This window comes from Eptesicus fuscus, chromosome 6, assembly GCF_027574615.1.
Source record: "Eptesicus fuscus isolate TK198812 chromosome 6, DD_ASM_mEF_20220401, whole genome shotgun sequence".
NCBI lineage: Eukaryota > Metazoa > Chordata > Mammalia > Chiroptera > Vespertilionidae > Eptesicus > Eptesicus fuscus.
Window position 1 is genome coordinate 55,597,777 of NC_072478.1, and position 14,416 is coordinate 55,612,192.

Here is a 14,416-nt window from a genome sequence, read left to right on the forward strand (position 1 = left end):
GTATCAGTTAATGAAAACGGCTATGCTGGGCTCATAATGCAAACTGGAATTGCTTCAGTGTAAGCTTCATATACCTGAATTATAATAGGGAAAAAGGTAAATTTCAGAAGTCAAAATTGCTGTGTGCACTGTAGGAGTATCATGTAGCAGTTAAGCCAACCATCAGGGGTGACCTAATCTTATCCCCCGCCCCCCTCCCCCCCACCCTTTGTCAAGAAGCTGTAATTGTCATTTAGGCAGCATTTTCCAGTTTCAACTCCACTGGACACTCCACAACGGGGCACTTATTCCATCAACCGACTTATTGATCTCACCATATGTTATCTTTTTAGTTTTTTTTTTTAAAAAAACATTATTTTTATTAGAATGTTTTTAAGAGTATATGGGAGACTGTCACCTCCAGAGGCTTAAGGGGATGGGGCAAGAGAGCCATTCTTTGAAGGGACAACACCCTGAAGAATTCTGTGCAGAAGAGCATGCAGTTTAATAAACAAAAGAAAGTTAAGAGGCAAATCTATTTCCCTTTTTAAAAACCAGTAAGGATAATGCAGCAATCGTTTCAAGAGTGGGGAAAAACTTTCCTCCCCCCGCCCTCCCTCCCTCGATCTGGCGACTTAGCGGGATAAATTCGAAGAACTCCATCCCACCCCCGCGCGCGCGTCCCCCATTCTTTCCACACTGAGCGGCTGCAAATCCCTGGCTGAGTCCGCCCTGGGAGCCTTAGGGCACCTTCCTCTTTGCTGCGTGTGTGTGTGTGTGTGTGTGTGTGTGTGTGTGTGTGTGTGTGTGTCTAGCTCTCTCGCTCTTTCCCTCAGTCTGTGCCTCCGTGTGTGTGAGTGTGTGTGTGACAGAGAAAGAGAGAGAGAGAGAGAGCGCGCGAGAGGAGAGAGAGAGAGCGAGGGAGAGAGAGAGAGAGAGAGAGCGAGAGCGAGCTGTGAGCTGTGCTGCCGCCGCCGCTGCCCTTTGATCCCGACATTAGTGTTAGGGGCTCGGAGACACAGCGCGCGGCCATAGACACCGCCGCACCGGCGCTCATTTATTCGTGCCTCCCATCACACGCGCGAGCCCGGGACCCACACACACTCACACCTATCAGATCCGTTTCCATTGAAGAATATTACGCTCGGGGGACAAGCCAGGTGCACGACCAAAAAAATTAAAAAAAAAAAAGAGAGAGAGAGAGAGAGAGAAAGGAAAGAAAAGAAGAAAACCCCTCTTCTGGCTCCAGGAAACAAGCTTCAACCCATTGTACACACCGGAGAGAAGGGGTTTCCCCCTGCCCGCCCGCCCGCCCCCCAGCCACCTCCCCGCTCCTGCCCGTGTCTGCCTCTCGGCCCCCACGGGGGTTTATTTGATCTCCCATTAACCAAGGAGGAGAATGTGAGAAAAGGGGGAAAATGCCCAGGAGGAAGCAGGAGCAGCCCAAGCGCCTTCCCTCACGTAAGTCATCCCTTCTCCACCTCCTCTCGTGCCATTTTCTCGCCCTGCCTCTCCCCTTTCCCCTCCGCAGCCTCCTCCGTTGTTTTCGGCGTTAGTTTAGGGTTACAGAGGTGAAACTGACAAAGACACAGCCCGGGTTACTCCTCGTTTAGGTCTCTGCCGAGGCAGCCATGTTGGTGATGATCAGCCCCGTGCCCTTTCTATTCTCTCTCTCTCTTTTTCTTTCTTTCTCTCAGCCCCCCTCTTTTTTTTTTTTTTTCCTTGAGATCGAGCTTTTCCCCCCTTTCCCTCCCCTCCCCCTCCTCACTCCGGGTTGCTGGGGGGAGGGGGCCGGAGGAGGAGGAGGGGAGTAGTGTGGATGCCGGGTTTTGTGTGTGTGTGTGTGTGTGTGTGTGTGTGCGTGTGTGTGTGTGTTAATCGGGGGGTGGAGGGGAGGTGGGAGAGGTTGGAATCTTTAAAAAAAAAAAAAATTCCCGGTGGATCCCAGTGCCTGAGGGTGCGGGGGTCGGGGTGCGCGGAGGGCCGGGGGGCCGTGACATGGCGTTTGGAGGGTGTCGGGGCGAGGGCGCGCGGCCGCCCGCGGGTACGGGATCCGGGGAGAGGTCCGTCTCCGGCTAAAGGTTGCGCCGGGGTGGGTCGGCCCCGGAGCCGGCGGCGGCGGCGGCTGGGGCAGGAGCCGGAGGAGGCGGAGGTGGAGGAGGCGGCGGCGGAGGAGGGGAGTCGGGGGCGGGCGGGCGAGGCGGGAGCGGCTGGGGAGGGTGTGGGGGCACCGCACACAAACACACAGTCCACACGCGCCGCGGGGCGGCCGGTCCCGCGGCGCCGAGGCGAAGGGGCGAGCCGGGGCGCGGGGCGGGGGGCGAGGCCGGGCAGCGGCGGGCGGATGTGGGGTGCGGGAGCTGCGCCGAGGCGGAGGCAGGAGGCAGGGCGGCTCGCGGCGCGCGAGGTCCCTGCAGAGCGGAGGGGAGGGGAGGAGCAGGGCTCCTGGCCGCAATAAAATGCGGGGTCAGTCGGAGCAGACGGAGCCGGGCGAGACTCGGGCGCTCAGACCCCCCCGCTTCCCCGCGAGCTGTGCAGAGTCCAGGACTAAAGTGCATCCCAGCCCTCCCCGGCTGCAGCCACACACAGCAACTGGAGGCGCACACCCGCCGGCACGGCCCGGTCCCCTTCCCCCCCTCCACCCGCACCCCGGCCCCTCTCCGCCCTCTCTCCGGCTTTTCTTTGCGAGACTCCTAACTTTTCCCCCACTCCCTCTCCAGCCCCCACCCCCCGATCTTTCTCCGCTCTGAGTGTTCGGAGATGCTGCTAAAGCTAAAAGTGAAGGAGAAAGAAGCGACTAAAAATATCCCCCGGGGCCGCCCGGCTCCTTGAATGCAGGGAGGAGGGGGCAGGGGAGCAGCGTGGGGCGGGGTGACGGGGAGGAGGGGACGCCGGAGGCGCCAGAGGGAGGGGTCGGGGAGACGGAGGGTCAATTTCTCTTCTCTCCCCCCCTCCCGCGCTGCTCCCCTCTCTCGGCGGTTTGGCGCTGCTCGGAGTCCGAGCCTGCAAAACCCGGGCCGGGGGCGGGAGCGGAGTCGGAGCGCCCGGCGGCCCGGGTGTCAGGCCGACGTGGTCGGTCACCTGAAGTTCACGGAGGGTGGGGGAAGGGTTAAGGTTATGGTGTCTCGGGCTCCGGCTGTGTGTGAGCGTGTGCGTTTCCGCTGCAGACAGGCAGCGCGATCGATCTCCCCCTCGCGAAATAGCCGCGGCGGTGCTGGCCCCGGGGACGGGCAGGGGGCGCGTGTGGCTCGGGCCGGGCGCCCCCGCGGCTCCGTGTCACCCGGGCCGCGGCCCAAGTGGCGGGCAAGGGCACTTGCGGGCAGCCCTCTCCGCAAACATTCCTCTTTTCTTTCCCCTTCCCGGCGCGCTGGAGTCGGCGCACAGAGCTTGGGTTGTGCTTTCCCCCCCCCCCCCCCTTCCTTTAAAAAAAAAAAAAATGCCCCTGTGCAGTCCTTTCTTCGCCTGCCCGCTAGAGGTTCTGAGGATAATATCACATATGTAATATATATGCACATAAAATCGCTCGCAAGCGGCTGCGTGTGTAGGGGAATTTCGTGCGAGGAAAGAGAAGGCGGCGGAGTCGGGGAGGGCGAGTTGGGAGGCTCTGCGCTGCGATTCACAGAAAAACTCGCAGCAGTTGGTGGCAGAGTGTGTGCGTGCACATGGCCGGCCGGCCCCAGTTCCCAGCTCTTTTGCGGGGGGCCGGGGGCAGGGGTGTGCGGAGGGAAGGAGAGGAGGCAGGACTCCCCGCGGGGTCGGGGGGGGGGAGGCTTGCCCTGCCCGGACAAAATGGGCTTCAGTGCTCTCTGCGAACTTGCCCTTAGATGGCAACTTTGGGAGCTGATGAGTTTGTGTGCGAAAGACCAGGGCGGTGAGGTTATTTGGTCATTTTCCTTTCTTCTCGTCTCCTCCTGCTTAAAAAAAAAAAAAAAAAAAATGTTGGCGAGGTTAGAGGCAGGGTAGGAGAGGAGAAGGGATTTATCTGTTTAGGCAGTGACGGAGATGGACCGCCTTCTCTCTGTTGTGTGCAGCGCGGTCGGGCAGCTGCAGCCTGCCCTGCTGGTGACCTTGACCCTGACCTCCTGCAACTACCCTTTCAGTCTGAGAGGAAATTCAGGCTCCATTTTAGCTCGTGTGCTTGGACCTCTTCTGCGCGCTGGTGCCTGGTGATTAAGTTATATTTTAAGAGTGGGCTCTCCCACCCTGTTCTCTAATTGAATACTGTTATGCACTAAAAAAAAAAAAAAAAATCAACTCTCTCTTCTAGTCACATAAAGCCACTTTTACTGAAGTAAGAAGCAATTAGCTTCGGAGATACTGTAAATGTCCCTCCAGTTTGTAAAGGGGAGCCTAATTTGAGAAGCTTTTTCACTTACCTTTGCATTGAATGGATTTCTGTGGGTGTGTGCTGCTTGTTTAAAGCATGCTTTACACATGTTTTATAAGCAATTTGCATTGGGACTAAGACACATTTCTGGGCAAATGGTGTATTTTGCAATTCAGTAACCCAAGGCTTGCTAAGTGCCGATGAGTCTTGAAGAAACTTGCAGTTTGTGGAGAAGTAACAAATATTGACTTTGGTAGATAGTGTTAATTGGTATTTAATGTAGAAAATAATTGTAGTCCTAAAATCCTGGTTCTAAGGCTAAATTCTTTATTGTTTGCTTATGTGTGTGGAAGAAGGATTTTTCTTTCCCTGGAGAACTGTTTTGTTTCAAAGTTAAAATTTAGTTAGTCTGGGGATCAAAGAAGTCATCCCAAGGTTTTAAGGAGTTATCTAAGGGCAGATTTAAAATTTGACCCTAGAAGGACTGATGTGTGTGTAATTTGGAGGGTGGGGGAGGTTTGGAGGGGAAATTAGGTAGGGAAAATTGCTTTTGAAACCCAAGAGCCCTTCTGAGGAAATACAAAAGTGGTGAACAGCCACTGTTGATATAAGGTTTTAAGAATCTAGAGAACCTATAAACACACATTTAAGAAGTTCAAGTTAGAATACAAAAAAAAAAAAGAAGAAGAAGAAGAAGAAGAAAAAGAAACTTGTGAAATCGGAATCTCTAGAAAATTTGGAATACTTTCCACTTTATCCGAGGACCCCTGCCTTGTCTCTGCACCTCCCATACGTAATTGCTGCGAATAGACTCTTTCTCTGTGTTGAATCTATTTTCCTGTTACTAAATCTACACCAGCCAGGCGCAGTGTGGCTGTACAAAGGCCACTGTCCTACTCCACAGCACAGACACCAGGGAACCTGGAAGTTCCACCCTCGAGTAGATTAGTCCTGGAAGTCCAGACTAGCACTTGGTATTATCTGATACCAAGTCTGGGGTGAGCCTCGGCCCCTGGCACCGAGTCCCAGCAATTCCCCAGGCTGGGCTTCGGCCTGCTAAGGTTTCCTAGCTCCTTCTGTTCAACTGAACACCCATGGGACTGTTCAGAACTGAATTAGCTTTGGGGATGGGCGAGCCTTTAACCTGACACTACTAACCTAAGCGTTAGGTTTCTGATTTAAAATTCTACACAGTCATTTCCTCCTGGGCCTCTGAAGAGAGAGAGAGAGAGAGAGAGAGAGAGAGAAGTTATATGAGCCTCTTACATATGCAGAAAAACAAAAAGTCCTGTTCTATAGAGTTGAATGGTGATCCTACCGGCTAAAAATGAAAAAGAAGTTATAACCTAGCTTTTGGAGGTGACCCCCAACAAAGGTTGTTAAACCTAAATTATTTTGGAGAAGTGGCTTTAAAAAGCCTTTATTTCTTGGCCTAGAGTGGTCATTATCATTTTGGGATTTAACTGTGACTCTGCTGCTGCTGTTGATGGCTCTTTTATAAAAGTTCTTTCCATTTACAAGGTCCAATACTATGTCCAAAAACTATCCTAGAGGTCCTTGGAGCTATACCATGTGCTTATCTTTCGCAGAATCCCGAACTGCATAGCTTAAAAATGTCAGCCTAAGAAAGAGGAACAGAGAGAAACTGATACTGTCTGTGACTTTTGGCCAGGCTGGGGCTCAGTGCATTACATTGGGGATCACAAACTGAGGGAAAGGGTAAGGAAGGGCTTTCTCCTGTGTTGGTTGCATCTGTAAATCCTTTTTCCGTTGATGCCATCTGCACTTTCAAGTTTTCCTCATTGGCTTCAACTTACCAGAAATGTGTATGAGTTTACATCCTATTCTGTTTACCAGTGGAAATCAGCCTGATGCCGTGCTCAAGGGGACGCACAAAGGAAAAGTTAATAAAACGGTTGTTTTGTTAGTCTAGTATTTTCATTGTTTACTCTGTTGTGGGTTAAGACCAGAACAGGTTATTGTGCTCTTCATTAACAAAACTTTTAAAATTCTCCCTTGCTTTCTAGTAAAATTGGGAATCTAGTAAAATTGGGAAGCAAAATGACTGGCAAGCAACCGGATCCCTTGTTTTTATATTTTTAGGAGTCTTTATATGTCTGATGGAAGAGAAAGGTAGAAAAACTAACTCTTTTTTCTACTTATTAATTTTTTTCAGTGTTGAGGCCATACCTTATAACTATAACAGGAACCACAGGGAAAATTGTCAAATCTGAAGTAGTAAAGTATTTCACTGCTCCTGTCAGCCAGAGCTAATGATTCTGAGGTGCCTCGTAGCAGGCTGAGTTGATACTGGGCAATAATGGCTATTTGTTCTCCTAAAAAGAAATCCATATATTCCTAATACAGTAAGTAGGGTCCATTGAGCTTTCCTGTTAAAATAAGAAAGATAGCTCAAAATCACATTCCTTCTAATGCTTCAAAATAGTTTCTAATAAAAAAATTGATTTTTAATTTATCTACGTGCTGCCATCTCGCCCTGGGGATGACACGGCTGCTGTGCGTTGACAAGCCTCCCGCACAAAGTGTTAATAAATCATGCTGGAGAAATAGGAACTGGACAGCTTTCGGCCAGGGTTAGAGCTCGTTGTGCATTTGGAGTTTTAGAGTCTTTGAATGGCCTCTATTAGGAGAGTTCCAAGAGAGGTGTGGAAAATCGCTGTCTTTCGAGGCTTATAAAACTAGATGGACAAAGGCCGTGGAAATACCCAAGGGATGGTGTTGTGTTGGAGTAACCAGGCAGGCTTCTCCTGGGGTCAAAAGTTGGTTTAAAATACAAGGAGTCCTATTAATGTCAAAATGTCCTCGTAGGAAAGATTGGATTCGAAATGTATGGCGCCCGGCTGGGTTGCTAAACTAGCTTATTTGCTAATCCCAGTAGTTTGGGTTCAGGTCCTGTCCGAATGAGTTTAGTTTCACCAAAGAGAAAAACCACATCGAGTATCACTGACTCTGGTCATTTATATGCAAAGTGGTGTCTTTGGACTCAAAAGGTGCCAAGGTGTGAAGGAAATGGTGGTGGAGCCCAAATTGCCAAGGTGTACAAAGCTCCCTTGGTTTCTGTGACTGGTCCGTAATGCATCCGTGGAAGCTAAAGAAAGGGCAGCATCTTCCTGAGGGTAAGTTAATTCAGTGCATCGCAGCTTTTCTTGCTGAAGTTGCCTCATCCTGCCTCTCTGTTCTTTAAAAATCACTGCTGGGTGCATTAGGAGAGGAGGACAGAAACACAGACACCAAGCTGGAGCTGATCTCTCCATTCCGAGTGATGCATTAGTCATTCTCTATAATTTCATCAGACTGATCCCAGAACAAGATAATGAGAGTGTGACCTACAAAATAGGACTTTTGGGGGCGTTAAAGGCTTTCTAGCGTAAGGTTTTACAAGACCATGGGCTTTGTGGTGAAAGAATAGATTTTGAGTTTTCTCTTATCGGAAATAAATCCAGATCAGGCCTAGTTATGGTAAGGACATGTGGCTGGTTCCCCCCCCATCCCCCATCAGATTTCATTACTATTCTGGCTTAATTAAGGTGCTCTAGAGTCACATTTTAGAGATATAGATGTAAATGAAGGTACTGGGTCCTGTTTTGATGCATTCTTTTCTGTTTCTTCCTTTGCTAGGTGTAGCTCAGTAACTCATAGGACCAAGTGTACAAATACTTTATGGTTCGTCGTAGCTGAAATTTCTTTTGTCATGTTTCATAAGAAACTAATGTACAAAGCACAGACCTTAGAAATTGCTAAGAAGATTTGGTGGGCTGAAGTTTCTAGCTGCCTTCCCCTTCTGTTTAGGAGCAAGTTTTGCATTTCTATCCTCTGTCTGTAAATGGCATTTTTATGATATGCGAGAATAGAGTATGACTAGGTGCTGAAGCAAGGGCCTCTCAGATGACTCTTCTCATTCCCCAGGGACCTACCTTGGGACAGAATTGCTGTAGCTGCAAGGTGGTTTCATAAATTGAAATCAGACTTTAGCTGCATGGGTGCAGATTGCTGTTTATTTGCTCAAAGTCAGCTTCACTGCGTACACACACAGACACACACAGAGGCTGCACTGTGGCTAATTTTATAAAGTGTGCAGTGATACACGCCCACCGTGTGAGATCAGCATGTGGCCTGTAGCAACTCTGCTTTTCACAGGCTGACCCAGGGTTCTGTTCAATGCAGCAGATTCCGTGCGCCTAAAAAGGATATTGTTTCCAGCCGGCCATTCCCTTCTTATGAAAAAACACCCTCCACCACTCAAGTTCTGTTTCTAGAGTTCTGAAATGACTAAGGCGTAGGTACTCTTTGCTTCTGTTTCTAAAGAAAGTCCCAATTCAGCCCAGTGCTCTGTACCAGCAAGGAAGAAATGCATGGGCCTTCTCCAAGGCTTGGGCCTGAAAAAGCTGACCCTAAAATGATACCTATCTCTCTTTGCGGCAATTTCTACATGGTTCAGAAAAATGGTTAGAACCCCTTAGAAGTGTGCAGTGAAGGAAAAAAGGCAAGGAGTGAGAGAGAGGTGGGATCTCAGGGTGAACTATTTTGCGTGCTCTGGAGAAGCTGGCCTTCTGGAGGGACCAGAGAGGGCCAGGGGAATGGACTTTTACATGATCAGCTGCGCTCTGCTTCTCTGGGCTTTCAAAACAAGCTACTGTACTTGTGTAGGGGATAGATTTTTCTAACATTATATAGTGCTAGGGTCCTAGGTTGTCTGGTGGTGGATTTTAGAAAGCTTCTGTTTTGCAGCGGGAGAGAGAAAATATAATGTGACTTCACCCTCTTTTCACTGTGTCTACTGTATATGGTCCCACTTAGTAAAACCAGAGACTCACATGCTTTTTAAATGCATGGTGTGGTGGTCCAGTGGACAGACTCTGGAGCCAGGCTGTTCAGATCCCAGCTCTGCCACTAACTAACGGGGTGACTTTGGGCAAATTGCTTAGCTTCCCTGTCCTCTGTTTTCCTCATCTTTCAATAGTGGCAATAGTTCCTATATCATGGGGTTATTGCAAGGATTGATCGAATACTTATATAAATATCAATATTATGTACACATACAAACCATGCCTAATTGGTTCCTGCTGCACTGCAGGAGTTCAAGAAGAAGGAGCTATTATTAAGTATATGAAATAGGTTTCTATTGGCTTAGATTGTGATTAAACTACAGTCATTTCTGACCCAGACCTTTTTGATGACTTCTGGGTTTTTTATTTTTTTCATTTTCCATATATCTAATTGGGGTGATGAGGAATAATATGGCATGGTAAACTTCTTTTATAAGGCTGTTATAATAGGGCTTGACTAATACTTGTTTCATAGGCCAGCAGTATTACATTAGACTTTTACTATCAGAACGTGTTCCTGTGTATATGATTTGTACCTAAATTGTATAGTAATCATGCGAATTATGACTGGGTTGTCCTGTAAAGTGAGGGTAGTAAATCCATGTTCACAGTCTTACAGTGAGATTCAAATGAGAGACTAGGTATTTAATAAATGTTTATTTATTTAGTTATTCAACAGTTAGTCCACTGATTAAAATTACCGGGGGGGGGGGGGGATTTATATTGGTTTTTCCATGTGTTGTGTAGATAACAGTTGAAATTTTGCATGAAGGAAAAAAGGCATGGTGTGCTGTTTCTAACTGTAGAAAACCAATCCAAGATGAAGGATTGAGAGGTGTGTGTATGTGTGTGTTTGTGTGTGTGCTGTGTGTGTGAGATAGATCATATCAGCGGTCACTAGCTAGTGGCCTGTGGATGTATGTTGAAAAGCTTGAGAAAGCATTTGGAAATGGGCAGTTTCACATAAAAATAAAAATTTTAGCTTCTTTTGAAAACTTGGAAGAGCCAGCAGCAGTGGGCCCACCTCCCCACATGGCAGCAATCTGCTGCAGCCGGTGGCGGCTGTCTCCCTTCCCCGGGCATGTGTTCGTCAGTCTGCCACAGTTCCTACCCCTCTGCCGCCTGTCCCCATCTGCACGTACACCTGCCCGTCTCCCTTGTGTGTCTTACCTTCTGGCCTCTGCAGGCATTTGGATTAGAAACTGTCTTACATTCCCCAATATTCTGTATTTTAATTCATCACCAAGGCTAAGGCATTGTAAACCACATTCTGTGTCTGTACCAAGAAGCAGTAAGTATATGGGATTAAGATCCTGGTACCAGATGCATGAGTTACATCCTGGCTGCACCACCTTGTAGCCGTGACCTTGGCAAGTTACTGCAGTTCGCTGCCTGCTTCTCATCTGTAAAATGGGGAAGCATTGTAGGTTGTATCGCAACTAAGTGAGTTCATACATATAGATATTTATATTATACTCGTGCCTGGCACAAAATGTGTGTGCAATAAATGCCAGCCACATTGATACACACGAGGTGTGAATTCATTTCGACTAAGGTCCTCACTAGGATTGCTTTAATGGCACTGTGTGATTAATCACAGACAATTATTGCTTCCTATCAGTTTCTGATCACATCAGCCCAACCCAGTGGTTCTCAACCCTGACTGCACATTAGAATCAACTGGGAGATTTAAAAAAAAATGCAAACACCCCCAGAGATTTAAATTTCATTAGCCCAAAGTGGAGCCTGGGTATGGGCATTCTTTTAAAGCTCCCCGGGTGATCCTAATGGATAGTCAGGGTTGAGGACTCCTGAACACACGTCGGAGGACTCCCAGATTACCCACCCTGGGTTAATGCCATTTCAGCCAAAAAGAAAGACGTAAGGTTGAGCCTGGGCCGCTTATTAACAATAATTTGTTAGACTCTTAAAATCCTAAAAATAGCTCATGGACCTGAATAATGGATTCCCGATTGGAAACCAGAGGCTTAGGGAAGGACTAGCACTCGTCATGAGACACAGCCTCCAGTCTGGTCTGTCCCCCTCTCCCACCACAAACATTAGAGTTTCTCACTAGCTTTGTGACCTTGGGCAAGTCACTTCACCTCTCTGTGCTGATGTAGTGCCATGTTGTAAAATGGATAATAGTACATTATCCGCATTCTGTATTTATATTATGCTTCATTGCTCACAAAGCATTTTCACCAATGTTATTTGTCTATGAGGCAGACAGGGAAGGGCTCCTCTAACCAATTGGACAGAAGTAAAAATTGAGCCCGTGGCACCAGGGTCAGCGCTGGCAAGGACTGGAGGGACCGTCTCTTGAGGCCCATTGCATCTCTGAGGTCTGTGAAATCTTCATGGGGTCCCACAACCTGAGGGACAGGCCTTCCCCAGCTGCACCTCCTCTTGGAGACCCTCCACTGTACAGGAGGACCCCTTAGGTGCTGGTGGAGCACACTGCTCTGATTCACGAAAACTTGTGACAGCAATGACATTTCTTCCTCAGAGACGGATTTTGACTTCAGACTGAGCAGAGGGCAATAGACTAGAGTCACATGCAATGGCACTGTCCGGGGTCTGAATTACGTGCTCCGTACGGAGACCACTGCCTTGTGTAATGGCCTAGAATTATGAGTTGTTTTCTGATCTGTGCTTGTTTGGCCCTATTTGTTAATTAACCCAACAGCCCTCTAGACCGTGAAACACAGCTGTACTTGGGAGGGAGCGAAGTGGGAGACACCTTCTGCTTTAGGAGATATTCCTGAAACGTGCATTCTGATTTCTCCCTTCGAGGGGAAAGCAGACCTCAAATAATAACTGACTGGGTTTTAATCTGACCTTAAGAAAGAGGGAAATCAAATTATAGTGAGCTTCTTTCTGACATTTATAGGAAGAGAGAAATTTCATAATCTAGATAGTTTCAAGTTCTGTATACCAGTGGCTACTTGAATACTTGTTGATAGGTGAGGAAATGTATGTAAATGAAAATAAATAAGTACAAGTATTTAAAATACGAGTTAAGTGTACTCCATAAGGCTGAAACCATACAAATCACAGGTATTAATTTGGTTTACCAGTTTATTTTTAAAAAATCTGTATTGGCTTTTTAATGAAAAAAAAAAAAAGCAGTACCTGCTTAGTATAAATAATGAAAGCTATGTAGGAATGTTTAAATTAAAATGGGAAATATCCCAGAGATAATCACTATGCATCATCAAGCAACATTTAAAATTCAACTTTTATTTGAAGAATGGATGTATTTTAGCAGAGTTGGATGAGTTAACTTAAGTACTAAATTCAAAACCAAGTCTTGTAAACTGATTAGATCACATGTGTAATATTGAAGCCCAGATTGGGTGTCCTGATTAAAAGGGGGGAAATTGATAAAGTACTCATCAGAAGGAAGGCAACTAGAATGTGTGAGCTCTTGAAATCATCATATGAGGAATCAATTATTGAGGCAATTGGGAGTGCTAAATTTGAAGATAAGCATTAGAGTGGAGAAAAACCATGCATGGCAACTACACTTAAATATATGAAGTTCTATCAAGTGAAAAAGGGGAGAAACTTACTCTGAATTGTTCAATCTAAATTCTCAGCTTGTATCCAATAACTGGTACTTGACTGATTCATTGATTCATTCATGCAGGAGTAACTGAGTGCTTCTGTGCCAGGGCCTAGGGGTCTGTAGAGCTGAAGTGAGCAAATGAGTCCTTGCTCTCAAGGAGCTCAGAGACAAGTGTGTGGAAAAAGAGATGGAAACAAACAATTAAAATTCAGCTTCAAAAGCATTTTCATAGATTTACAAATGCTGAACAGAAAACAGAGATTAGGACCAGTACAGTAGAAGTTATAGAGAAGATAACTTTGCTTTCTTAAGTCAAGGCCTGTCTAATAAGTAAAACTGCTCCCAAATGAAACAGAAGATCTTGTGTTCACTAAGAAGCTGGCTCAACCACCTGCCAAGGATGATTTTCTAAGGACTTCAAGTAATGACTGGTGGGATAGGGAGGAGAAATGTTGAATTCTAAAGTTGTTTAAAATTATGAAAAAGAATTCAATAAAGCAAATGCTGCTTTTCTTGGGTTTTATTATAAAGTGGGAAATCTTTTCCTACAGCAGGAGAAAACTTACCTCAATAAAATGAATTGAAAGCCTTTTGAGAATAAGGGTGTATGTCAACCCTCGTGTTGTCACCGTTAGAGCAGTGAGGATTTGATTGGCTGAGAGTTGTAGCTTTACTTGGTGCTCATTCATTACGAAAAAGTTTTGAGGATGCAATCTCTGCTGACTGTTCTTTCAAATGTTGACACAAAACAATCACAGAGGATAAGTACAAATCAATATGCCAACAAGTATGAAACAATATAATAGGAATCAGCTGTGTAAATATTCGAGGCAACTCGGATTAAGAGTGATGGGTAATAGGTTTTTGGAGAGGAGTGATACTTAAAGCATCCCCGAGGAAATTATGGATTTAGATCCCGAGAAGAGAGGGAGAAGATTCCAAACAGAAGAAATGGCTTTAGCCAGAAGAGATTGAAATAGATCAAAAGTATGCAGGAGACACTAAGAGAGAAACTTTATGGAACCAGGGGAGTCATACTGGTGATGTAAGGATAGAAGGTAGGAAAAATATAGTAGGAGCTGGCTCTGGTGATAAGAGATTATGATGGCTAAATTTAGTGGTTTGGATACAACACAAAATTATCTGTGAAATGTGGTAGTTTCTTTCCTTGTGATAAAAATATAAAATAGAGGATGAAGGGAGAAATGGCATTTTTAAGTAGGGAGGGCTGTTGAAAAACCAAACCAGATGGATGGCAGTGGATACAACCTCCCTCGGTGTCCGTGGAAGAGACCTGCCCGAGTGATGGACTTCTCTGAGGCCAGTGCTGCAGACCCTCTGCCAGAGCTTGCCCTACCCCTCTTTGGCCCTTCCTTACCTCTTTGGGTTCCTTTGGCAAGGGAAGCTCCCTTAGAAGGTTGTAAAGTATGTGTTATTCACAAACAATAATGTAGCTGACATGCATACATATATAATGAAACATAATGGTTAAAGTAACATCTGTGAATGTTATCACCCAATCTAAAAATTCCAACACAATCCAACTTGTCCTGTACTCTTCTGCTACCTGTTCCCATTTTCTTAAATGTTCTGTTTATTGTTTCCATTGTTTTTTTCTCAATAGCTTTGTTATTTTAGTTTGGCTTGTCTTTGAAATTTATAAAATTGGTAGCATACAGCATGCACTCTGCA

The 14,416-nt window shown here is 46.4% G+C and overlaps 1 protein-coding gene across 1 annotated transcript in view; it reads left to right on the top strand.

The window, feature by feature from the left end:
• The first annotated feature begins 903 nt into the window (after window positions 1-903).
• ZNF827 (zinc finger protein 827) overlaps window positions 904-14,416 on the top strand; it is a 165,725-nt gene continuing 152,212 nt past the window's right edge. The window contains 1 exon segment of the mRNA XM_054717698.1: window positions 904-1,440. Within this exon segment, the coding sequence (XP_054573673.1) occupies window positions 1,398-1,440 (43 nt within the window). The 5' untranslated portion in view covers window positions 904-1,397.